The 24,903-nt window shown below is 36.4% G+C and overlaps 1 protein-coding gene across 1 annotated transcript in view; it reads left to right on the forward strand.

Annotated features, from left to right (window-relative positions):
* The first annotated feature begins 723 nt into the window (after nucleotides 1–723).
* The window catches only part of LOC116632639, a 1,010,297-nt gene continuing 986,117 nt past the window's right edge, over nucleotides 724–24,903 (forward strand). The window contains exons 1-2 of the mRNA XM_032404581.1: nucleotides 724–792; nucleotides 2,518–2,893. Coding sequence (XP_032260472.1) covers nucleotides 724–792; nucleotides 2,518–2,893 — 445 coding nt within the window. The remainder of the gene's footprint in view (nucleotides 793–2,517; nucleotides 2,894–24,903) is intronic.

Genomic DNA, 24,903 nt, shown 5'->3' on the forward strand with positions numbered 1-24,903 from the left:
CTTCATCTACATGAGACCACTCTGTCAAACTGGGAGAGAAAAGTCAATATTATAATGATAAAGGAGCCAATTCATCGAGAGGATATAACATCTGTAAATAATATGCACCTAGTATAGGAGTACCTAAATGTGTAAAGCAAATATTAACAGATCTGAAGGGAGAAATAGCAGTACAATAATAGAAGGGGACTTCAACATCCCTCTTTCAACAATAGATTGTCCAGACAGAAAATCAATAAGGAAACTTAGATTTAAATGACATATTAGACCAGATGGACCTAACAGACATATACAGGACATTTTATCCAAAGCAACAGAATCCACATTTTCAAGTGCACTTGGAACACTCTCCATGATAGATCACATTAGGCAACAAACAAGTCTCAATACATTTAAGAAGATTAAAATCATATCAAGCATCTTTTTTGGCCACAGTAGTATGAAAGTAGGAATCAATCACAATGAGAAGATTGAAAAATTTACAAGTATTTGGATATTACAGCATGATTCTGAAGAACAAATGGGTGAAAGAAATTAAAGGAGAAATAAAAGTATCTTGAGACAATGAAAAAGGAAACAATATACCAAAACTTATGGGATACCACAAAAGTAGTTCTAAGCGAGACGTACTGATAAATGTCTACATTAAGGAAAAAGATCTCAAACAGCCTACTTTTATACCTCAAGGAACCAGAACAAACTAAGCCCAAAGTTAGTAGAAGGATGGAAATAACAAATATTAGAGTGGAAATATATGAAACAGAGACTGACAACATGATAGAAAAGATCACTGTAAGTAAGAGCTGACTTTTGAAAAGATAGACAAACCTTTAGCTGTACTCATCAAGAAAAAAAGATTGAAAATCAGAAATGAAAGAGAAGACCTAACAACTGATACACAGAAATACAAAGGATCATAAGAGAACACTACCAACAGTTTTACCCCAACAAATTGAAAGAAATGGATAAACAGATAAATTCATAGAAACATACAACCTATCAATACTGAATCATGAAGAAATAGAAAATCTGAGTAGAACAATTACTAAAAGGAAATTGAGGCAGTAATCCAAAGCCTCTCAGCAAAGAAAAGTTCAGGACCAGATGGTTTACTGGTGAATTCTACCAAACATTTAAAGAATTAATACCCATCCTTCTCAAACTCTTCCAAAAAAATAGGGGTGGGGGGGAACACTTCCAAACTCATTTTAATAGGTCAGTATTACCTGATATCAAAGCTAGATCTTGACACTACAATAAAAGAATATTACAGGCTATTATCTCTGATCAGTGTAGATGAAAAATCCTCAATGAAATGTTAGCAAACTAAATTCAACAATACAGTAAAAGCATTATACACTGTGATCAAGTGGGACTTACTCTGTGGATGCAGTGATGGTTCCACATCCACAAATAATGTCATACACCACTTTAAAAATGAAGGATAAAACTCCTATGACATCTCAATAGATGCAGAAAAATCATTTTATAAAATTCAACATCCTTTCACCATAAAAACTCAACACACTAGGTGTAGCGGGGAGATACCTCAACATAACAAAGATCATATATGACAAGCTCTAAAGCTAATATAAATAGTAAAAAGCTGAAAATTTTTCCTCTAAGATTGGGAGCAAAACAAGGGTACCCACTCTTGTTGCTTTTTATTCAACATAGTACTGGAATTCGTAGCTAGAACAATTAGACTAGAAAAAGAAATAAAATAATCCAAATTGAAAAGGGACAAGTAGTCTTTTTTTGTGGATGACATATATAGGAAACCTAAAGATCCAGTCTGAAACCATTAGAACAAACGGATTTTATAAAGTTGAATGATGCAAAATCAAAATACAAAACTTAATTGCTTTTCTATACACTAACAACAAACAGATATAGTTCCACTTTCTTGTGAAGCTTTTGTCTACTCTCACCCTTCCAAGATATTTATATCTTCCTGACCATTTCATTACTGCATATATTTTTCTATTATTGCATGCACTGAGCACTTTGTTATTGTTTTGATTACTAGATTATGATTTTTTTCAGTTCAGTGTTATACATATCTCTATCCTCAATGCTTAGTATTGCCTGATACACAGTAAGCACTTAGTGAATGAAGTACATTTGTCAAAAGGGGTGATTGGAAAGGAGTTAAGATGTCAGAGGAGTAGGGGGACCCTGCACTTGGCTCGTTCCTTGAACCCAGCTAGATAAATATCAAATCATTTTGAACACCCAAGAAATCAGTCTGAGGACTGAGAAAACTGCACATCCACAAGTAGAAAAACAACCACTTCGTGGAAGATAGGGACTGCAGAGAGTTGATTTGGGGGAGAAAAACTACAGGTGCTGTGGAGGGGAGGGAGACTTGATTGTAGAGAGAGGAGTGAGAGAGAGAGAAAGTGAAGCAGCAGGCAGAGAATTAAAAACTTCCCCCAAACCATTGACTGGGAAAAGGAGAGGGGCTGCCTACCTCAAGTTATTATAAGCAGTAGAGTGCAAAGTCTGAAGTTTTAGAAGTCTGAGTCATGGGGTCGTGCCTGGTGGGCTAAATGGTGCTTTTGCAGGGAAGGAGGGCAGAGACCCGGGAGCAGGCAGCATGGTCTGAGAATCTCCTGGGTTGCATGGGGAGAAAGAGTACCCTTTCTTGGAGTGCATTTGGGAGTGGTGGCACGGCCTCTCCGGGGACAGAAGACCTGGCAGCGCCAACATGCTGCCCATTCCCTACCACAGGAACAAAGACACCAGCTGAGGGCAGCAAGCCTTGGTGCCAGCTTATTGCTGTGCTTTGCCATAGACTCTGAACCACTGCTCGGCTGTGTGACTGCTTTTCTGGGACAAACTGGCAAATGGCAAAAGTGCAGCAAGACCCTTCCCCAGAGGATCAGTGCAGGTCTATGTGGCATGGGTCCATAAAATTTGATTTTGAAACCAAACTGCACAACTGAGAAAAAACACAAGAGTACTGTGCCACCTGGCAGGCAGACAGGTGGGACATAGGGTGAAGGCAGGGATCTGATGGAAGCCTGGGACACAAGAGGGGTGATTGCTCTTCTGTGAGGGCTTCCTAAAGAGTGGTGGGCTCAAACTCTTTGCTCCAGGGAGGAGAGAGCGGGATGATGCCATTTTCCCCACTGTCCATCAGCAATGACCAGGGAGCCTCAGAGAGTAACGTAGCACCTCCCTGTGGAGACTGGAGTCACTTACCCCAAGTCCCACCCCACTGCACCCTGCAAATACATATCCACTAGAGCAAGTCCGCCTGAGAATCAGCTCAGCAGATCTCTCCCCCAGAAGACCAGCACAAACCCTTTGCATGCACCACATCTACTGATCATAGAGTACTGCAAAGCTTCAGCTCTAAGGGAAATAGGATCCAGCTTTTTTGTTTTCTTTTGTTTTTTGGATCTAGCTTCTTTTAACAAGCAGACCAAAACAGACCTAGGATCTAGCTTCCTTTTTTTTTTAAATCTCTTTTTATCTCTTTTTAATATAACCATTACTCTCAGGGGCAGGAATACAACAGGCTTTCTTAATCACACATAAAAAACAGTAACCCAGGCAAAATGACAAGATGGAGGAATTCACCCCAAAAGAAAGAACAAGAAGAAGTCACAGCCAGGGATTTAATCAATACAGATACAAGTAAGATGTCTGAACCAGAATTTAATCAATAATCATAAGGATACTATCTGGGCTTGAGAAAAGCATAGAAGACACTAGAGAATCCCTTACTGCAGAGATAAAAGAACTAAAAACTAGTGAGGCTCAAATAAAAAATGCTGTAACTGAGATGCAAAACAGGCTTCTGAGCAGATATCTCCTTATCAGAAAGACTTTTTCCTGACCATTCTGACCACCCAGCATTCCCTAACCCCCTTCCCTGAATATTTTTCTCATAAAACTTCCATGGCTGTTTATAAATATACCCAGAATTTTTAAATTCAAATGTAGTGAGGCCAATAGATGAGAGAAGGTTGTCACTGAAAAAATAGTTTGTTACAGTTTGCAAGAGGAAGAGGCATTCAGTGCTATGCAGGGCCATATGGGGAAGGATGGTGGCAGTGGGGCTGCTGTCAGGATGCAGAAAGTGTGAAGGGAAAGCATGGGCTAGAGCCATTATTGTTTTTGTGGGAAGAAATGGGAAAGACAGAGCAAGCAGCGGAGCAAGTTTAGGATTGGATAGTTTGAATAATTTTGGCAGGCTCTAAGATATGCCTGGTCCCTAGATTCCAAACGGATTCTCAGGCCCTTACTAACTCTACTTGGATTATCAATGTAAGCATGAATTTTGTATTTTATACCTTTTATTTACCTGTTTTAAAGTTTATATAGTATTGTGACATTCCTTATTTACTTTTGACTTTCACAGCAATCCTACAAGGTCACTATTTCAGTTATCTCCATTTATAGCAACAAAGACAGCTCCAGGAGGACAAGTAATTTTGCCTGAGATTAGTGTAAGTGGCAGAGCTAGAACATGAATCATTTCCCCCCAACTTCTCTTCCTTATCATTCTTTTGCTTTAGAACTTCTTGTGGGTTTTCCTGGCTAATAGACAAAATTCAGCCACCTTAGCCGGCATTTAAGGCTTTTCCTATTTGTTTCCTATCTATCTTTTTTTTTCTGCAAAGTTATGTCCTAGGCAAAGTGATCTCTGTACAGTAATTTGGACACACGGCACTTTGTCACCTCTGTACTTGTGTATGCTGTTCTCGCCACTGGGACTGTTCATCTTGACATGATTGATCATTCAAGGGCTACCTTTTCTGTGAACCATTTTCATTGCCTTCTCCCTCTGCCCACCCTAGCTGTATAGAAATTTCTCCTTTTTCTAAACTCTAACCTTTTTACCTAAAACTCATATAGCACTTAGAAAAACAATCTTGTAATAAATATAGTTACTTGTATTTTTTATTTTCCTGTGGGTTTATTTTATTGCTTATAGTTTCTTCTCTACAGTCGAAATCAGCACTGAAAAGTTTTTGTTAGCTGTGGCTTACTCCTCTACCTCCCAACATCAGCAAGTAGCACATTGCTTTGTATATATTCATACTTGATAAGTATGCATTGAATAAAACATTAATCTTTTGGGTGAATTGGGATATATTCATTGAGAATACAATATGCTATAATTAGCGGAAGCATTCATATGAAGATAAGTGGATTAATGAATTACTATAAGGCACTTAAGTTTTATTTGAGAACCTTCTGAAATCTCAGTGTGTCCCTGTATACTTGCATTTTAAATAATCCTTAATCAATTAAATAAGTGCCCTTTATACTCTTTGAATTTTAAAAATTTTATTATGTTATGTTAATCACCATACACTACATCATTAGTTTTTGATGTAGTGTTCCATGATTCATTGTTTGCGTGTAACACCCAGTGCTCCATTCAATACGTGCCCTCTTTAATACCCATCACCAGGCTAACCCATCTCCCCACCCCCCTCCCCTCTAGAACCCTCAGTCTGTTTTTTGAGCTACAAGCTACATTTCATATTTAACACCATTTGAAGTTTTAAGTAGTATTAAAGCCCAGCCCTTAACAGACAAAAGATACTTTGGGACTAGAAACATTGCAACATATGTTTTAAGATCCTTGTGATGTACCATGTATCATTATATTCCATATTTGTCATATCTTGCCACTTGCTGTGAATATCTCTATGTTACGTAAGATGCCACAATCAGTTGGGAAATTGGGAAGATACACTTACTGGACAAATTTGAAAAAAGGGTATTATTTCTAGAGCTATTTCACAATTTTCAGTGTTTGTTTTGCTAAATTGAGATGGGGTTGATATTTAGTACTTGTATTATTTTCTTACAGCTGTTGTAATAAATTACCACAAACTTGGTGGCTGGAAACATCAGAAGTTTATTCTCTTACAATTCTGGAGGCCTGAAGTCCAAAATATTTATCACTGGGCTGAAATTAAGGTGTTGGCAGGGTGACACACTCCCTCTGGAAGTTCTAGGAGAGAATACATTCTTTGCCTCTTCGAGCTTCTGTTGGCTGTCAGGATTCTCTGGCTTGCAGCCACATCACTCTAATCTTCAGGGTCAGCATCTTCAAATCTCTCTCTGCTCTGTCTTTATATCCTTCTTTTCTGTGTGTAGGCAAGTCTCCCTCTTTTTTTTTTTTTAAGATTTTATTTATTTATTTGACAGAGAGAGACACAGCGAGAGAAGGATCACAAGCAAGGGAGTGAGAGAGGGAGAAGCAGGCCCCCGGCTGAGCAGGGAGCCCCACACGGGGCCAGATCCCAGGACCCCGGAATCATGACCCGAGCGGAAGGCAGACGCTTAATGACTGAGCCACCCCCGCGCCCCTCAAGTTTCCCTCTTTTAAGGATACATGTAATGGCATTTAGGGTCCACCTGGATAATCCAGGATGATCTTTCCATCTCAAGCTCCTTAACTTCATCATATCTGCAATGACCTTTTTTCCTTATAAGGTAACATTTACAGGTTGATATCTCATTTGTGAGTTTGATTTGCATTTCTCTGATGACTAATGAAATTGAATACCTTTTCATATCTATATAGGCTATTCTTATGTGAATCATTTGCTCATATTTTTTCCTATTGGTTGTCTGTTTTCTTTTTATGAGAAATTAATTTGTAGTTGTGCAAATTCTTTGTTAGGTGGATGTGTTGCCAATATCTTTTCCACTCTGTGACTTGTCTTTTCATTTTCTTAGTTGTGTCTTTTGATGAGTGGAAGGTCTTAATTTTTTTTTAAAGATTTTTTATTTTTATTAGAGAGAGTACAAGCAGGGGGAGTGGCAGGTAGAGGGAGAGGGAGAAGCAGGCTCCCCGCTCGGCAGGGAGCCCAACGTGAGTCTCGATCCCAGGACCCTGGAATCATGACCTGGGCCGAAGGCAGCCCCTTGACCAACTGGGAGCCACCCAGGTGCCCCTGGAAGGTCTTAATTTTTATGTAGTTCAATTTAACAATCATTTCTTTTATGATTAACACATTCCGTATCCTGTTTAAGAAATCTTTGCTTGCTCTGAGGTCATAAAGATGTAATTCAGGGGCGCCTGCCTTGCTCAGTCAGTAGAGCATGCCACTCTTGATCTCAGAGTTGTGAGTTCAAGCCCCACATTGGGTGTGGGGATTTCTTAAAAATAAAATCTTAAAAAAAGAGATGTATTCCAAATTTATCTTGGAAACTTTATTTTTAAATCACATTTAGCTTTATAATTCATGTAGAATCAATTTTTGCATATGGTGTGAGGTAAGGACAAGATTCACTTTTTCAGATGGATATGCACCATGTTGTCTCCTTTTTCATAAATCAACTGGCCATATATGTACAAATTAATTTTGTTTTATAAAGTGATGTATGTGCTAGGAATTGTACTTGGTACTAATGATATAGCTAGAAATAATAGAGGTTATGTGTTCTGAAGATGGTCTTCATTGAATGAGGAAGATAATAAATGAGATAATAATGAAAAACACAGTAATCATATTAAAAGTTGTATGTTGTGAGTTAAGGGAATAAGTTTTTCTGTGAGGAGATGAGGAAAACTCTGCTAGAGGTGGCAGAATTTGAGCTGGGTCTTGAAAAATGAGTAGGAGTTTGATAAATGCATCCCATGTAGTAGGAAAAATAGTGAAAAGACACAGGATTCTCAAAGAGTATGTATTTATGTATTCATAAAATGGTGAGAAGTTTGCTCTAGGAAGAAGTGTGCAAGAAGGTGAGAGGGAGGAGGACAAGGGAGGACCAAGAGTTGATGGATACAAGGCTAGAACATTTTAGGCAGAGAAGATTACATGTGTAGAATTAAGTAATTATAAAGGAACATGGTATATTTATCAATGGTGAGAAATTCAGTATGGCTAGAAGATAGATTGTGTTTGCATGGGAGAGTGGTGTGAAGGAGCATCAGGGGAGAGATGAGGAGCTAATGAAGATGAGGATGAAATTTGGGTTGGGCTTTATTATGAAGGAAATTAGGGAGAAGGAAAGTTTCCAATCAGCAAGTAGTTTTAGGAAAACCATTTTAGGAAAATGAGCCTGGGGGCATAGAGGATAGATTAGAAGGAAATGTATTGGTAGATGGAAATAAGAAAAATGAGGGTTGGCCAAGGAGTGGCAGTGGTGATGGTGAGACAGTGTCACATGTGGAACAAGTCGGATATATAGTCAAGAGGACTGGTGACCATGAATGGTGAGGAATAGGCAAGTGTGACAGATGACAAATTTATAGTTTGAAAGACTGAGTGAATGGTTACACTATCAACTGATAGAGGAAATATGAGGAGAAGGCTTAGTGGTAGCAAATAATAAATTTTCGACTTAATAGATTTGAGATGCTAGTGCATTAAGTAGTTGGTGACATCTAGGAAAATTAAAAATATGTGTGTGGAACTCAAGAGGGAGGTAGGGAGGTCAAGGCTCTAAGTATATATTTGAGAACCATCAGCACAGAGAAGATACTTGAAGCCATAGGAATGGATGAAGTCATCCAAGGAGAGTAAAAGGAGGATTAAGAAAATAAGTCTAGAGTCAATTCAGAGTAACTTGAACACCTAAGAGGAGTAGAGGAAAATGAGTCTGCCCCATCTGTGGTTTCTAATTTTCAACAATAGCATTATTTCTTGTGTAATATAAAATAAAATGAAAAGAAACAATAGGTATGAAATTTAGGAAAAACAAGAAAGAGTTATGTCAAGAAGTTAGGGATGTTCACAGCTTTAGATGACACACAAAGTAAAAATAAACCATATAATTTGTTAATGAACTTCCCTTTTCCTTTTCCTTTGCCTTTATTGGGATAATGTATGTATAGGGTTCAAAAAATCAAATATGCTTTACATAAAAGCATTTGATAAAAAGCAACAGTTTTTCTTCCTGCCCAGATCCCCATTTCTCAAAAGCAGCCTATGTTTAACTCTGTTTTTTTTAGTTGTAAAATGTCTAAATATAAGTATGCTTGTTCCTCTGTATTTTGATTTACCTACTTTAGATCGTGACTGTTGTGCTTGGCAGAATTCTAACATGGCTTCAAAGATTCTCTCCATGGTTTGCATGCCTTGTATAGTCCTTTTCCCTTGAGAGTTGGTTATGCCTGTGAACATTATGGGCTGTTACTCTAATGATTAGGTTATTAGTCAGTTGACTTTTAGTTAATGCAAAGATTATCCTGGGTGACCTATTCAGATGAGCACTTTAAAAAGGGACCAGGCCTTTCAAAAAAAAATTCTCCTACCAGACTTGAAGAAGAAAGCGGTCATATTTTGAGAGAAGAGGGCCATCTGGCTAGGACCTAGCTGTGGAAAGCAAACGCTGGCTGACAGAAGCAAGAAATCGGGGACTTCAGTCAAACTGCAAGATGATGAATTTTGTCAACCGTTAGAGAGTTTGGAAAAGGGCTCCAAGCCTCAGATGTGATTGCAGCCCTGGCTGACACCTTGGTTTCAGCCTGATGAGATCCAGAGCAGAGGATCCAGCTAACCTGTGCCCAGACTCCTGATCCACAGAAAATTGTGAGATAATAAATTTGTGTTGTTTTAAACTGATAAATTTGTAAGAAGTTGTCATGCAGAAATAGAACACTAATACAAATTTTAACTTCCAATGAAAAGATATAATTTATTTACTTTTTCTCTTCTTCATTTCCCCTCTCATTATTTAAATGTTGTAATGACTTTAGTTCTTCAAATGGTTTATTTTGTTTGTTTCACTGCTATTTCTTATTCTTTTAAATTTTAGTTAAAATTTTGATTCCTATTAATGTGGAAGAAGGATATTAACAATTGTACTCTTTTTTTCTTCCTGATTTCTGCCTTTCACCTAGAGTGAGACATAGTGAAGCCTGCTGGTAGGAGAACCCTGGCTCTAGTCTGGGGCATCTAAGGATTGTGCAGCTGCACAGTGATGGAAATATTGTGTAATAAAAACACAGTACACCTGCTCAGAGTGAATTATTATTAATCTATAAGGGATGTGAGTTAATTGAAAAAGGGTATATGCTCTTGCCAGTTGATAAAACTCGGCTGGGTTTCTGAGGGATGCTCTGCCCTGCCTGTTGAGACCATCCCCTGAGATGCTTAGGGAAGACAAGTAAAAGCTGCCAGGAAAAGGCTAAGGGAAATTAAGTGTAGAAACTCTGCCTAGGAGGCTTAAGGATAATTTAAGTTTATCAGATGTTGAGAGACTTAGGTATAATTTAATGCTGGGAAGATAAACAACAGTTTCATCTAATTGGGAAGCCCCACTATCATTGGGTTTTCTGATCCTCTTCAATCTGCTTGAATATTTGCTGTTAAGGAAGATGTATTTTATAGAGAGATCTTTGGAAGTGTGGTAATGTCTTGCAACACTACCTTCTATGCATTCCAGGTTATTACCATTGAGTCTCTTCTATAACCCAAATTGTGTTCTGGGTTTAGTTTAGATTGAATAGAAAAGTTTAAAAATGATAAACAGTATTTCCAATGTTATGAACCTGTCACTGTGTTTGAGTTGCAAGTAGAAGAAACCAATTTTAGTCACCTTAAGCAAAAGAGCTTTTTTTGGTTGGGAAGGATCTCAGTCCCCAGGATTGACGGAAAGTGTGGAGAACCCAGCTCAGAAACATGGTGCTATAACTAAAGTAAATGTATGGGAGATTGAAGAACTAGGATAGGGAATCTGAAAGGCTGCAAAGGATTTCACAGTGTTTCCACTTGCCTGCAAAGTTTCTCCACCTTGTCCAATTAATTTCAGATCCAGTGTTCAGAATATTATTATAATATTATTTCTCTTTACTTGTGTCTATGTAATAATGGGGTGGTAGGTAGAAGAAGAATCTCACCTCTCAGAGGGACTCTTCAGGGACTTCTTTGAATTTCATCAAAGGTTGAGAGTAGGACGCATTGATTACAGTTCCACCAAGACTGTACCCCGTGAAAGAGCAAGTTTCCCAAAGGAGATGGCGGAATTGTTGGCAAGGATGCCTGGATGCCGGGCAGTGGAAAAAAGTTCTGAGGATCACATGGTGTTTAGAATTTGCAAGCCTGAAGGGAATCTAGGTCCTTTTCAGGGCTGCGAAAGGCTAAACTGAAAAAGGATGTGGGGGGAAAGCAGGGATGTCATCAAACATTAAGCTAGACTAAGAAAAGCAATGTCCTTATTCACTAAGCTAGATCAAAAAAGCACCTCTAAATCTGGGAATTTAGACCTTTCTGCTTTAAAATGGTCATAATCCAAGTCGTAAAGGGAGATGGGAGAGGATTTCACAGTGTTTCCACTTGCCTGCAAAGTTTCTCCACCTTGTCCAATTAATTTCAGATCCAGTGTTCAGAATATTATTATAATATTATTTCTCTTTACTTGTGTCTATGTAATAAGTCTTGTCTATGTTCTTTTCTATATCCAATTAAATGAAGAATGGGACATACTCTGTTTATTCCTGATTGCTTTCTGACCAGAAACCATGCCTTCCTTGTTCGTTGTTGTTCGTTGTTATTCCTCCTAACGTTCTTCTACTCTGTTGTAGAAAGTGCTACTTGGATTGCAAAGTACCCCTCTTCAAGTTACAAAATGTATAGGAAACTGCTTTCTGAATTTCTAAGAGCTTGTTTTTTCAGACCAGTTCTTCACTGGGACAATTAAAGCTGAGATTTGATAATTATCTTGATACTTGAATAGGAAAATTCTCTTGCCTCAATTACATAAAAGTGGATTACTTTGCTATAATTTGGACAGCTGTGTTTGTTCTTCTCATCACTTGGCCACTCAGGTCCTTTGCATAAGTTTCTTTAGAAGGACGGTAGATGCTGAAGAGGGCAGCATCCTTTCAGAGATTGTGAACATCCAGTTGGGATGTGGTTGTGTTGTAAGCCTGAGAGATGGTTACCATGAAGATAATGTGACTGGCTTTTCTATCATCACTTAAAAAATAATTATGTGCTTGACTGCTACTTGAGGAAAGAAAATATTCTCAAATTAGATTTTCCTTTCCATTTAAAAGTGGAAACCTTTCCTAATTGCTCAAGAAAAGTGAAGTCTGTATGATTCCTTTAGGCACATATAAGCCTAGATGTGGAAGACTTAGTAGTTTTATCTAACTGCTTATTTAAAAGTCAGTAAAAACTTAGTAAAGATATATATGATTAGATTATAATGTTCTAGGTTTTTCAGCTTTATAATTAAAGTGTCTGTGTTGAAATTTGTTTCAATGATATTAGGGAAAAGAAAAAGTTCTTTTGGGGATGGGGCAAGAGAATTGATTCCTTCTTTAGCAGGTTTCTCTCACTTTTGTGCCTTTTTCCTTTTGAGCCAATTTTTTTTCTTTTTCCTTTAGAGAAACCTGAAGTTCATCCTTATTTTTCCTTTCTGTCTCATATTCCACAGCCATCAACTCCTGTCTCATATATATCTCTGAAAACCATCCCATTCACTGCTTTCCCACTGCCCAAGTTCAGACTTGCACCATCTATTTTGGAGACAACAGTTTCCATTCTTGACATCTTCCATCTCAATTCACCTTTCCTATTGCCACCAGAATTATTGTCGTAAAATGCAAAACTCTCTTGCTTAAAACCCTTCTGCAGTTCTCTTTCAATTGTGGATTAAAACCCAAACATAGGATCATAAGGTCCTCAGTGATATATCTTCTGCACAGTTTTCTTTCTCACCAACCACTCCTATCCACACATGTTCCAGGAACACTGAACTGTTGGGTGTCAAATCCAAAAAAATCATTGCCAAGACCAATGTCAAGGAGCTTACCAACTGCATATGTTTTCTTCTAGGAGCTTTATGATTTCAGGTCTTACACTGAAGTCTTTAATCTGTTTTGAGTTAATTTTTGTGTATGGTATAAGACAGTGATCCAGTTTTATTCTTTTGCATGTGGCTTGTCCGGTTTTCCAGCACCACTTATTAAAGAGACTTTTCCTTTCCTCTTGTGTTTTCTTGGTTTTTGTCATAAATTGGTTGACCATATATGCATGGGTTTATTTCTGGGCTCTCTTTTCTATTCTGTTGATCTATGTGTCTGTTTTTGTGCCAATATCATAACATTATCGCTTTGTAATGTAGTTTGAAATCAGTGAGTATAATGCCTCCAACATTGTTCTTCTTTCTCAAGATTGCTTTGGCTATTTGGGGTCTCTTATGGTTCTACACAAATTTTAGGATTGTTTGTTCTAGTTCCGTGAAAAATGCCATTGGAATTTTGATAGGAATTGCAATTGAATCTATAGATTGCTTTGGATTGTATGGACATTTTAAAATATTAATTTTCCAATTCATGAGCACAGAATGTGTTTTCATCTATTTGTGTCTTCAGTTTTTTTTCTTAATGTCTTACAGTTTTCAGTGTAGAGGTTTTTTATCTCCTTGGTTATATTTATTTCTGGATATTTTATTCTTTTTGATGTAATCATAAATGGGATTGTTTTCTAAATTTTTCATTATTTTTTTTAAAGATTTTATTTATTTGACAGAGAGAGACACAGCGAGAGAGGGAACACAAGCAGGGGAAGAGGGGGAGGGAGAAGCAGGCTTCCCGCTGATCAGGGAGCCCGATGCGGGGCTCAATCCCAGGACCCTGGGACCATGACCTGAGCCGAAGGCAGATGCTTAATGACTGAGCCACCCAGACGCCCCTAAATTTTTCATTCTGATAATTCATTACTAGTGTATAGGAATGCAGCAGACTTTTGTTAATTAATTTTGTATCCAAAACTTTACTGAATTCATTTGTTAGTTTTACCAGCTTTTTGGTGGAGTCTTTAGGGTTTTCTATATATAATAATCATGTCATCTGCAAATGCAAGTGAGAGTTTTACTTCTTGTATTTCTTTTTCTTGCCTAATTGCTCTGGTCAGGACTTCCAGTACCATGCTGAATAAAAATGGTGTTAATTCTTTTTTTTTTTTTAAGATTTTATTTATTTATTTGACAGAGAGATAGAGAGCACAAGTAGGCAGAGCAGCAGGCAGAGAGAGAGGGAGAAGCAGGCTCTCCACTGAGCAGGGAGCCCAACATGGGGCTCAATCCCAGGACCCTGGGATCATGACCTCAGCTGAAGGCAGACACTTAACGACTGAGCCACCCAGGCACCCAAAATGGTGTTAATTCTTAAATGTTTGGTAGAATCCGCCAGTAAAGTCATCTGGTCTTTGACTTTTTGGACTTCTTAATTACCAATTTGATCTCTTTACTCATTACTTGTCTGTTCACATTTTCTGTTTCTTCATGATTCAGTTTTGGTGGGTTGTGTTTCTAGGAATTCATTAATTTGGCCTAGGTTATTCAGTTTCTTAGAGTACAATTTTTCATAGTATTCTCTTATAATCCTTTTTGTTTCCATGGCATCTGTGTTAATGTTCCTCTTTTGCTTATGATTTTAGTTATTTGAGTCTCCTCTTTTATTAATCTAGCTAATAATCTGTCAATTTTGTTAATTATTTTTAAAACCAGCTCTTTTGTTGATTTTGTCCTTTGTTTTTCTATTCTTTTATTTTGTTTATGTCTGCTCCAAACTTTATTTTATTCTTCCTTCTGCTGATTTTGGGTTTAGTTTGTTCTTCTTTTTCTAATTTCTTGAGGTGTTTAAACTAGGTTGTTGATTTGAGATATTTCTTTTTTTAATGCATGCATTTACATCTATAAACTTTAGCACTGCATTCACTGCATCTCATAAGTTTTGCTTTTTCATTTGTGTAAAGGTATTTTCTAATTTCCCTTGTGATTTCTTCTTTGACTCACTGGTTGCTTAAGAATGTGTTAATTTCCGTATATGTGGATTTTCCAGTTTTCCTTGTGCTATTGATTTCTAGTTTAATTTCATTATGATTGAAAAAGATACTTGTATGATTACAATCTTCTTGAATTTGTTAAGACTTGTTTTGTGGCCTACTATGGTCTATCCTGGAGAAGGATCTCTGTTCACTTGAGAATATGTATTCTGCTGCTGTTGGATGGAATGTTCTTTATGTATCCTAGATTCATCTGTTATAACATGTATTATAAGTCCAATGTTTCCTTATTGATTTTCTGTCTGGTGGTTCTATACATTATTGAAAGTGGGGTATTGCTTTGTATTCTCCCTTCAATCTGTCTTTGCTTTATACATTTAGGAGCTCTGAGATTTGGTGCATAAATATTTAGAATTGTTATATCTTCTTGGTCAACTTTTGTATAATGTCATTCTTGGTCTCTTGTTAACAGCTTTGATTTAAAGTCTGTTTTGTCTGATGTTAGTATAGGCACTCCTGCTTTCTTTTGGTTGCCATTTGCATGGATTTTTTTTAATCCTTTCACTTTCAGCTTATGAATGTCTTTGTATCTAAAATGAGTCTCTTGTTAAAAATGTAATGATCCGAAGTGGCACATGCATCCTGATGTTTATAGCAGCAATGTCCACAATAGCCAAACTATGGAAAGAGCCAAGATGTCCATTCACAGATGAATGGATAAAGAAGATGTGGTATATATATACAATGGAATATTACTCAACCATCAGAAAGGATGAATACTTACCATTTACATTGACATGGATGGAACTGGAGGGTATTATGCTGAGTGAAATAAGCCAATCAGATAAAGACAATTATATGGTTTCACTCATATGTGGAATATAAGAAACAGTGCAGAAGATCATAGAGGAAGGGAGGAAAAACTGAATGGGAAGTTATCAGAGAGGGAGACAATGAGAGACTCTTAACTATAGGAAACAAATTGAGGGTTGCTGGAGGGGAGGTGGGTGGGGGGATGGGGTAACTGGGTGATGCTCATTAAGGAGGGCACGTGATGTGATGAGCACTGGGTGTTATATGCAACTGATGAATTCTTGAACTCTACATATAGTACATTATATTGAACTAATGATGTACTATATGTTGGTTAATTGAATTTAAATAAAAAAATAAAGAGTCTCTTGTAATCAGTATATAATTGGATCTTTTAAAAAAATCCATTCAGGGGCACCTGGGTGGCTCAGTCGTTAAGCGTCTGCCTTCGGCTCAGGTCATGATCCCAGGGTCCTGGGATCGAGTCCCACATCGGGCTCCCTGCTCAGCAGGAAGCCTGCTTCTCCCGCTCCCACTCCCCCTGCTTGTGTTCCTGCTCTCACTGTCTCTCTCTCTGTCAAATAAATAAATAAAATCTTTAAAAAAAAAAAATCCATTCAGCCAATTTATGTCATTTGATAGGAATTTAATCCATTTACATTAATTACTGATAAGGAAAGATTTAATATTGCTAATTTTGTTAATTGTTTTCTGTGTATCTTTTTTGTTTATTTGGAGGAGAAGAGAGGAAAGCGGAGAGGGAAAGGGAAAGAGAGATTATTATTATTATTTTTTAAAGATTTTATTTATTTATTTGAGAGAGAAGAGAGAGAGCATGAGCGGGGTGAAGGGCAGAGGGAAAAGCAGACTCCTCGCTGAGCAGGGAGCCCGATGCAGGGCTTGATGCTGGAACTCCGGGATCATGATCTGAGGCAGTTGCTTAACCAACTGAGCCACCCGGGCGCCTTGGAAAGAGAGATTATTAAGCAGGCTTGATCTCAGGACACTGAGATCATAACCTGAGCAGAAATCAAGAGTCAGAGGCTTAACCAACTAAGTCAACTAAGTAGCCAACTAAGCGTCCCGGTTTTTTGTATATCTTGTACATTTTTTTCCTCTTCTTTCCTGTCTTTCTTCCTGTGTTTCACTGACTTTGGTAATGATGTGTTTTGATTCCTTTCTCATTTCCTCTGGTGTATATTTTATAGGTATTTTCTTTGTGATCACCATTCCAATTATATAAAAAATCTTAAAGTTATAGCTTCTATTTTAAACTGATAACAACTTCAATTACATACAAATAGCCTTTACTGTTCCACCCCCCTTTTTTGTTATTGTCACAAATCACATCTTTATATATTATATACTCATTGACATAGACTTATGGTTAAAAAAAATGTTTTTGTCCTTTAAACTCTATGCTCCAAAATTACAATAGGTCAGGCTACTGTATTAGTCCATATATTTACCTTTACTGGAGAATCTTGTTTATTTCATATGGCTTTGTGTTACTGTCTATTGTCCATATGTTTCAACTTGAATAACTCCCTTTAGCATTTCTTGTCAAACAGGTTTATTGGTAATGAATTCCCTCAGCTTTTGTTTAGGAACATCTTAATATCTTCTTTCTTTAAAATTGAGATGTATTTGAGGGGCACCTAGGTGGCTCATTAGGTTAAGCATCTGCCTTGGCATCAGGTCATGATCCCAGTCTCCTGGGATTGAGCCCCACATTGGGCTCCCTGCTTAGTGGGGAGTCTGCTTCTCCCTCTCCCTCTGCCCCTCCCCACTGCTAGTGCTGTCTCTCAAATAAATAAAATCTTTTAAAAAATAAAATTGAAATCTATTTGCCATATAATATTGTATTAGTTTCAGGTGTACAGCATTATGATCCAATATTTGTATACATTGTGAAATGATCATCACAATAAGTTAATATCTCTCCTTATTTTTTTTTTAAGATTATTTTTATTTATTTGACAGAGAGAATGAGAGAACGAGCAGCTTCCAAGATTGTCTCTTGTACCTTCTTTTGCAGCTTCCAAGATTATCTTTTGGTCTTTTACTTTAGACAGTTTGGTTATAATATGTCTTTGTGTGGTTCTTTTTGGATTTATTCTAGTTAGAGTTTTTTGAGATTTTAAAATTTGTGTGTCCATTTCTTTCTTCAGATTTGGGAAGTTTGGCCCATTATTTTTTCAAATAAGCTATTTGCCTCTTTCTTTTTTCTCCTCCAAAGATTTCTATAATATATATGCTTATCTGCTTGTTAGTGTTCTATCAGTTTGTTAGGCTCTCTTCACTTTTTTTTTTTTTTCATTCTCTTTTCTTTTTGTTTCTTGGAATTGATGATTTGAAATGGCTTGTCTAAATTCTTTGATTTTTTCACCTGATCAAGTATGCTGTTCAAGTCCACTAATGAAATTTTCAGTTTAGTTATTGTATTTTCCAGCTCTAGAATTTGTGTTTGGTTCTTTTTTTTTTATAGTTTCTGTTTCTTTGTTTATGTTCTTATTTTGTTCATGCATTATTTTCTTGATTTCTTTTTTTTTTGACGATTTTATTTATTTGACAGAGAGAGACACAGCAAGAGAGGGAACACAAGCAGGGAGAGTAGGAGAGGGAGAAGCAGGCTTCCCGCCGAGCAGGGAGCCCGATGTGAGGCTCGATCCCAGGACCCCGGGACCATGACCTGAGCCGAAGGCAGATGCTTAACGACTGAGCCACCCAGGCACCCCTATTTTCTTGATTTCATTTAGTTGTCTGTGTTCTTTTTTAGTTAACTGAACATCTATTTTGATATTTTAAATTCTTTGTCAGGCAGCTCTTGATCTGCATTTCTTTAGGATTGGTTTCTGGTATATTCTTTTGTACCTTTGATTGGGCTATGATTCTCTGTTTCTTTGTATGCCTTGTAATTTCTTATTGGATTTGGACATTTGAAAAAACAATCACCTCTCTCAGTCTTTGTGTACTGGCTTTGTACAGGGGAATACCTTTGCCAATCAGCCGGGTTAGAAGTTCTGACCTTTGAAACTTTTTCTGATCTCTTGCTCTTCCTGGCATGTGCCTGTGGAACTATAGCTTGAATGTTTTCAGCAGCTTCTGAACTCTGGTCTGGTCTTGTCAGCACTCAGAGTCAACTAAGACAGACACCATGACAGAAGCCTTTATACAAGGCAGAATTTTGAATGTGGAGTGTACTTCATATTTCCATGCTGAGGAAGGAGCTCTGGTATGGAGTTTCCTCCTGGATGCTCTGTACTATGCTGCATGGGGCAAGGGACATGGACAGGTGTGCCAAATGGTATAATTTTTCCTACTCCTGTCACTGGAATCTCTTCTTAGTTTTCCAGTAGCTTGGATGCTGTAGCTTTTTTACCTCTAGAGTTCTTACATAAGTATTCTGGTACATATATTTTTAAGTCAGTGTTTCTATGAAAGGAGAGCCAGTAGCCTTATAGTTCACCATATTCCTAGAAATAATATTTTAAAGCAAAATAATTATTTAGAATATAGGATCTATTGTCTATTAATAATGATCTCTTATTCTATTGTACTATTAAATAACATGTTTAGAAATTCATTTATTTTCATGTTTAGTTTATCCTGACCTGCACTTTTGCTGTATCAATTTATTTTAGGGGAAAACAGGCTCATCTTTGGGTTCCTTAAATTCCAATTAACTATTTGCCTACACAGTACAAATATCATATTTTTTGATACTTAAATTTTTTAAAAAGAGATTATTTGTGTTCAGATAATAGGCTACCAAATAGGCTTTCTGTGCATATGTGTGTGTGGATGCATACATGTGTATATGTAATGAGGAGGCCAAGGGAAGAGTAGGGTCTTTCCTCCAGACTTACTACAAGTAGGATACCTGCATTTGGGACTAGTGGAAATAGGGTGTTTGTATGGAATTCATCTATGGATGCATTGAAAGCAGGGAAGAGTTCAGATTATAGGGTATGGTCTTTTGGAATTAGTAAATTATGAATAGTTATTTATTGCTTCTGTTTCTCACTGCCAAGGTCATTGTGTGATTATGCTAATAAAGGTGTATTTACTACTTACCTTAAGGTAACTGTTATGGGTTAAATTGTGTCATTTCCAAAAAAAGATACATTGGAGTCCTAACCCCAAGTACCTCTGACTGTGATCTTATTGGAGATAGGGTCCTTACAGAGGTAATTAAGTTAAAATGATGTCGTTAGGATAGACTTTAATCCAATATGACTGGTGTCCTTATAAAAAGGGGAAATTTGGACATAGAGATAGACACACAGGGAGGGATATCATGTGAACATAAAAGTAGATGTTGGGGTGGTATGTTACAAACCAAGGGACAGCAAAGATTTCCAGGAAATCACTAAAAATTAGGTGACAGGTATGGAACAGATTGTTCCTCACAGCCTTCAGATGGAAACAACCCCATGGACACCTTGAACTAGACTTCTAGCCTCCAGACTTTGAGATCACAAATTTCTGTTTAAGCCACTCAATTTGTGGTATAGGAGTCCCAGGAAATGAATAAAGTAACCGCTTATATTATGTTGCATAGTTTTTGTTTTGTTTTGTTTTTAAAGATTTTATTTATTTAGTTGAGACAGAGAGAGAGAGCACAAGTGGGGAGAAGGATTAGAGGGAGAGGGAGAAGCACGCTCCCCCCTGAGCAGGGAGCCCAATGCGGGGCTTGATCCCAGGACCCTGGGATCATGACCTGGGCCGAAGGCAGATGCTTAACTGACTGAGCCACCCAGGCACCCCTATGTTGCATAATTAAAACAAATCTTTGTAAATGGTTATCAAAGATGTGCTATATCCATTACTGTAAACACATCCTGAGGTATATGTAGGTTTATGTTATTACTTGTCAATGCTTGAGAGTCTTCCTTTCAATCTAAAATTTGTCTACTCTTACCTCACTCAAATGTTTTAACATTTATAGTGTTGGCCTGTAGACACACAAGGTTCTTTTTTGATCTTGGGGACAATATTTGGTAGAATAAATTGATAACTTTGTGTGATATCTTTTAGGGTCACCATCAACTCTGTTTTTCTCATAAGAGATGTTTGGGTAGGACTCAGACACCCTAATAATTGTGTAAAGAACAATTTTGGAAGGTGAATTGTGGCCAAAGAAAAGAAATGAGCAATTTTTACAAGTCTGGTCTTAGTTTTAGTTTTTTTTTTTTCTCTTACAAGGATTTTACTCATCAAATCAGGCTTTTTTCTTTAGAAATTATTTTGCAACATGGATTAGTATCACTTTAACTCATTCAACTTTGGGTTAAATCAAATTTGCTGAGCAAAGTAATACAGTTATTTGTGCGTGCAATAGTAAGGGAAAGAAGTGAATGGCTTGTAACAGATGCTGTGCTTACAAATGTCAGAGTTTTCAATGAGCCCACGACTTTAAAAGGTCATACCATTTTATAGTTTAACATTTTAAACTTAGTAATAAATACAGGGTATGTGTTATACTTCCTACTTTAAATGGATTGGTTTTCCAATTTTCTGTGTCAAAGATGGCTTTACCATCTGTTGCTGTTTTATAACATTCCTTCAAACCCAAGCCTTTCCTCTTTCCTTATGTGCTTGTTAACTTTCAGGAGGTGCTATCACCAAGACCTCACAATATGGAGCTTTATAATATTTGTCCAACAGTGATATGAGTGATTGATTTGGAACAGCCCTCAATGCCAGAAATATATTTGAAGTAGAATTATATGAATTCTAAGATCATTTTTAAAATTCTGGTCAGCATGACTTAGTAAGCAGATCATGCTATAGTCCTTTTCTGCATATCAATTTGATCAGGCCTTGTTTGTTCAAATCAAAGTTGTTTTATTAAAAATTTCTATATCTCTAGTATTTTTGTGTACTTTATTTGTCATGAATTGAGAGAAGAATGTTATAGTCTATTGTGATTATAGATTTATTTTTGCATTTCTATCAGACTTTATATATTTTAAGACTATGCCTAATTTCATGATATATCTTAACTGTATGCTTTATCATATGAAACATCCTAATTATATGTATATATATTCACTTGATATTTTGAACTTTAATTATAATATGTCTGATTACTCTTTTTATTTTGAATTGTTTAAATTTAAAATTTTTATTTTTTAAAAAGATTTTATTTATTTGACAGAGAGAGACACAGCGAGAGACGGAACACAAGCAGGGGGAGTGGGAGAGGGAGAAGCAGGCTTCTGGCAGAGCAGGGAGCCTGATGTGGGGCTCGATCCCAGGACTCTGGGATCATGACCTGACCTGAGGCAAAGGCAGCCGCTTAACGACTGAGCCACCCAGGGGCCCCAAATTTTTAATTTTTAAATTGAGGTATAATTGAAAAATTAGTTTTGGGTGTACTTTACTTTTTTTCTCTTCAAATTTTTATTTAAATTCTAGTTAGTTAACATACAGTGCAATATTGGTTTCAGGAGTAGAATTCAGTGGTTCATCACTTATATATAACACCCAATACTTATAACAAGTGCCCTCCTTAATCCCTATCACCCATCTAGCCCATCCCGCACCCACATCCTCCATCAACTTTCTGTTTGTCCTCTATCGTTAAGAGTCTCAAAAAGCTAAAAATAGAGCTACCCTATGACCCAGAAATTGCACTACTAGGTATTTATCCAAAGTATACAAACATAGTGATTCAAAGGGGCACATGCACCCCAATGTTTATAACAGCAATATCTGCAATAGCCAAAATATGGAAAGAGCCCAGATGTCCATCAACAGATGAGTGGGTAAAGAAGAGGTGGTATATATATACACACAATGGAGTATTACTCAGCCATCAAAAAGAATGAAATCTTTGCCATTTGCAATGACATAGATTGAACTTGAGGGTATTATGATAAGTGAGATAAGTCAATCAGAGAAAGACAAATACCATATGATTTCACTCATATGTGGAATTTAAGAAACAAAATAGATGAACGTAGGGGATGGGAAGGAAAAATAAAATAAGATGAAAATAGAGAGGAAGGCAAACCATAAGAGATGCTGAACTCTAGGAAACAAACTGAGGGTTGCTGGAGGGGAGGTGGGGGGGTGAAGGGGTAATTGGGTGATGGGCAATAAGGAGGGTACTTGATGTAATGAGCACTGTTATATGCAACTGATGAATCACTAAATTCTACCCCTGAAACTAATAATATAGTATATGTTAACTAAATTGGATTTAAATAAAGAATTAAAAAAAGAGTGGTTTGTTTTCCTCTCTCTGTTTTTATTTCCCTTTCCATATGTTCATCTGTTTTGTTTCTTAAATTTCACATATGAGTGAATTCATATGGGGTGTACTTTATTTTTTAAAAACATTTAATATCTACTTATTTTTATTCTGAGTCATTTGGTTTGGGATATATCTGGGATAGACAGCTTATAGCTGGGTTTAATAATGCAGTATGATTTTCTACTTTTAATAGAGCAATAGAGTACCTAACTTGCCATTTATTATCATTGTTGATATGTTTGGGATTATTCTTGCAATGTTACTTTGTAATGTATGTTTTATATACTTCCAAATTATGATTTTTTTCATCTTCCCAATTTTCTGCTCTTGTTTTGATCGAAATATTTATGTTCTGTTTTCCCCTTCTTATGGTTAGGAAATTATACGTTCTATTCCTTTGGACTCTAGAGGTTATTAACCTTTACTTTTTAAGGCATATATTTAAACATTTTTTTTTTTTTATCAATATCTAAAATAAACCAGTAAGTAAGTCCTTTCTGAACAAGGCAGGGACCTCAATATTCTGCTTCATTCTACCACCTCCTCCTGGTATCTCCTTCCCATGCTGAGATCATCTGAGATAATAGTTCCAGATCATTATTATTTTAATAGTAAAATTTATTTAGCTAATGTTTTATTGATTTCATTGCTCATCATTGTGTGTGTGGGTTTTTTTTCTTTTTACCCTTTCTTAGATTGTTTTTGTTTGTTTTTCTGGCATTCACATATTGACCCCTACCCCAGCTTTACTGAGGACAAATAAAAGTTATGTATATTTAAAATGTACAATATGATGTTTTGATATACCACATATTGTTTGTAGAGGGCTTATAGGAGATAACATTTCTTTATGTTATCTCTGAAAATAAATTTATTTTGCCTTCATATTTGAATAATATTTTGACTGAAAAAAATTTTCAGGTTCAAACTAATTTTCACTAGAACTTCAAAGATATTTCTCCAGTATCTTCTTGAATCTAGAGTTGGCGTGACATGTGATACTAGTCTGATTTCTTTTTTTCAGTAAATAACAACCTCCCCCACCCTGCCCCATCTTTCCTGTCAAACCTTTTACCTTTTTGACTTTATCCTTGGTGGTTTAAAATTATATAAAAATGTGTCCAGGTATGAGACCTTTTTCATTCATCTTCTTTGGTCCTTCAGTTTTAAGGTCAGGGTCTTTTTTCAGCTACAAGAGTGTATCTTCCATCATTTTTTTGGTTCTTTTCTCTGTTCCTTTCTTTCTGGTCATTTCTTATGGAGCTTTGATAGATGAGGCTGGATCTTCTGGATTTATTCTCCATGTAGTTTACAGTTTTTATATAATTTATTTGGAAATAATTTCAAATTGATAGGAACATTGTAAGAACAGTACAAGGAACTTGTGTACTCGATTTAGAAACTGTTAACCTCTTGCCACATTTGCTTCATCATTTCTCTCTCTGTATATGTATATATATATATTTGGAAAGCATTTGAGAATAAATCACAGAGTTGCTTCTCTATTATCCCTAAACACCTTAGTGTGAATTTCCTAAGAGCAAAGATATTCTCATTTATGATCATATTACAATCAATTAAAATCAGGAAATTTAACATTAGATACTAGTATTATCTGATTTAAATTTTTTTATATATTTCATCTTTTTGTTCCTTTTGGGGTACAGTTTGGGAATCATTAATTTTCAGCTGTGTTCATTCATTTTTTTCCCAGCCCATCTATTATTTGTTGTTGTTGTTTTTTGTTGAAGTATAGTTGACACACAATGTTACATTAGTTTCAAGTGTACAACATCAGTGATTTAACAGCTCTGCATTATGATATGCTCACCACAAGTATAGCTATTATCTGCAGCCCATCTATTGAGTTTTTATTTTGACAATCATATTTTTCATTTGTCAGATCTTAGCTTGTTCTGTTTCATAGCCTGATCTTGTTTCATGGATAGTATGTCTTTTCTTATTTCACTAAAATTATTAATTAAATTTCTTTAAAATTTATGTTCCCTCTAATATTTATTCTTACTGAGTTCATGTGTTCTTATTTCTTCTGTTATTTAGTGCTTCTCTTTTATGTGTTGTTTTTCCTTAATTTTTTAAAAAGATTTT

This window comes from Phoca vitulina, unplaced genomic scaffold, assembly GCF_004348235.1.
Source record: "Phoca vitulina isolate PV1807 unplaced genomic scaffold, GSC_HSeal_1.0 scaffold7, whole genome shotgun sequence".
NCBI classification, from domain to species: domain Eukaryota; kingdom Metazoa; phylum Chordata; class Mammalia; order Carnivora; family Phocidae; genus Phoca; species Phoca vitulina.